Source organism: Malurus melanocephalus, unplaced genomic scaffold, assembly GCF_030028575.1.
Source record: "Malurus melanocephalus ecotype Western Australia unplaced genomic scaffold, MMel_1.1 scaffold_73, whole genome shotgun sequence".
Lineage (NCBI taxonomy): Eukaryota > Metazoa > Chordata > Aves > Passeriformes > Maluridae > Malurus > Malurus melanocephalus.
Genome location: NW_026623305.1, coordinates 16,964 through 19,643, shown reverse-complemented (window position 1 = coordinate 19,643; position 2,680 = coordinate 16,964). Strand labels below are relative to the sequence as shown.

Here is a 2,680-nt window from a genome sequence, read left to right as displayed (position 1 = left end):
GAGCAGAAAGTCTGGCTTCTTTGGTGATGTAAATGGGTACAATTTTACTGATCTCAAATGGGGAATTGAACTCCAACAGAGAAGCAGAAAATCTTGTGCCCGTCCCTGCCTCAGCTGATGATTTCAGTGGGGCCAGGAATTCACCCTTGCTAGGTTGAATTCCATTCAGAATTCCGCCTGTTTTTCAAGGGGGCGTAACAGAGCAGCATCTGTTCAAGCCTTTCTACAGCCCTTACAGCCTGGCACAAAGATCTTTTAACATCTCCTTTAACCGACAGATCTTTGCCTTTAGCGACCAAATGTGCACGTCTTTAAGCAATAAAAAACCACAAAACTGAATCACTTTTCCTGTTAGTAACTCAGTCAGAGGATGGATTGCAGCAGGAGGTGTGAACTGACCCAGCCATCACAGGTATAACTTCAGCAAACACACAGAAAAGTGTCATGGGTCTGAAACGGGGATTTACAAACCACACAGGAGCTCGCTGCCTCCTTTTTTCTGCTTTGTCTTTCATTCATTCTGTACCTAAAGTCAGCCTCCAACCAGGCTGCAATCTCCCTCCAAGCTCAGCTTTCGAGGCCTCATTGAGCAAATGTGCTGTTGGCTGTGGGTTATAAGGAAAACACAGYGAGAGCATTTCTAGTCTATCACAGCTTTGTGTGAATGAGTATCGCCCATCATCTTTGAGAACCAGGCACTTGAGTGAGGGCAACTTCCCCAAACGTTTCCCAGACATTTACAGAATTCTGAAATATGCAGAGACATGCCAGCAATAATGACCTCGTTATAAAATACAAATATATTCACCGTGTCCTTAGCTTTCAGAGTAAGAAATAATAATGGRAAAATTAAAATTAAGCAACCCAATTATGTGCAAGTTACACTTTGAAGTTGGGGACCATCGCTTCCTTGTCCTGCTAGCTCTCAGGAACCCCGTGGGCCCAGGAGCACAGATACCTGTTCAGAGTCCATTGGAGAGCAGAAAAGCAGAGCCACGAGTTCTTGGTGGGAGCTCCACTCACGCTTTTGCAGCTGATGAAGGGAGCCCTGCAAGTGCTAGGAGTTCTTGTGGATGTTTTCCACGGAGCCCTCGCTGCTCTCGTTGAGGGGCGTTTCTGACACTTCCCCCAGTTCGGTATCCAGCACTTCCTCCTGGATGGTGAAGTGCACGTCTGGGGACGAGGACTCGGAGCTGACGCTGCTGCCTTCCATGGAGCAGATGGCACAGGACAGGGAGGGCACCATGCTCTCCTGCAGCATGTTCAGCATCATGGGCAGCTGCACAGACCTCAGCCCCGCCACCGTGGGCAGCGGCTTCACAGCTTCCCCCCACTCTCTCTCCTCGTCTTTGTAGAGCAGGAGCAGATTRGATGGCTTCTCTTTCCTTTTGGATTTCATGTAGCCAAGCATTATTCCTATCAGGAAGATCCCGTAGAAAGACATGACGATCAGAATGTAAAAATACTCRTTGCTGTTGTTCTTCTCCGTGCTGGGGGATTCAGCGTCGAGCATAGCTTGGGTCACGTTTGCATGGTCCATCTTCAGCATGGAAAGTGTTTTACCACAGCTAAAGCCTGGAGGAGAATGTAAATGCATAGGTAAGATCAACACACGGAGCAAAGGTGTAAAGGAAACATCTGGAAAAAGGTCACCCCAGACTCWTCCTCACTAATTGTAAACTTGCAAACCCCACACCTGATTGAAGCTCTCAGTCCATTCTGCCCCTGCATTACTGTTGTAAGTGAATGAACTCTTATTCAGACACAGAAAACATTGAAGGAAAGAAAACACGTAATGTCAAATTATCTTGAGTTCTAGGCTGAAATATAAAACCCCCAACCCACATGATTAAAGAAAGAAAACAATATAGAAATACTCTGCTAGTCACTTAAACATAGTTTTGTGCTACTTTATCATGTTTCTGTGGTGGGGAAAAGTTAGAAGTACTATTTTGTTCAGTGATGCAGGAAAAAAATAATCAAAAAGCAACTTACTCTGGTATGCAAATAATTCCTCCTTTTGCAAAGCTCAAGAGACCTTTCCTCCACCAAATGCWGGGTGTTCTGAAAACTTTCCTCTGCTGCAGTTGGAATAAATAGCTCTCAAGAAATGTTTCATCACGTGTTTTAGAGGCACAGTTTATAATAGTTTTGTGTTGGAGTCAACAGATGAACTTGAAGGATTGCAGTTCAACCCACTGAACTCTTAACAGCTGTGAAAAGAAAAAGAGTTGGGAATTCAGATTTTACTCTTTCCTCACCAGTTCCAAACTGGCTCTTTCACCTTGTGGATCTGTTCCTTTAACATCCCAGTTGCTAAATCTTATCTCTTTCCCTGAGAGCTGCTACAAAGAATGGAAAACCTGCAGATTATTCTGTGTTTTTCAGAATATATGGAAAAATATACATGTGAATTTTGTATTAGACATTACCAAGTTATTTACATACCTGCTGTACCCTGAAGAGATGGGGGAAGGAATAGTTTATTTTCCTTGGTCAGGACCAGTGACAAAGCTTTAGAAAGTGTGTGCAAAACAAAGGGGTCACTTTTCAGCTCCTGCTGCAGTCTCCACTCTGCTGCAAGGTGTGGGGCTGGGGGGAGTGGTGCCTCAGTCTTGGGTAAGTTTTGGATGGAGGGGGGCTGGTGCCACCTCACTTTGGCCTTCAAAACAGCAGCTCT

General features: G+C 45.0%; 1 protein-coding gene across 1 annotated transcript; it reads right to left on the bottom strand.

The window, feature by feature from the left end:
* Positions 1-236: 236 nt before the first annotated feature.
* Positions 237-2,310, bottom strand: KCNE4 (potassium voltage-gated channel subfamily E regulatory subunit 4). Its single transcript, XM_057366861.1, has 2 exons — positions 1,996-2,310; positions 237-1,575 (listed from the first exon to the last, which is right to left on the bottom strand). The coding sequence occupies exon 2, from the start codon at positions 1,547-1,549 to the stop codon at positions 1,058-1,060; it is 492 nt and encodes a 163-aa protein (XP_057222844.1). The 5' UTR covers positions 1,550-1,575; positions 1,996-2,310; the 3' UTR covers positions 237-1,057.
* Positions 2,311-2,680: the final 370 nt, after the last annotated feature.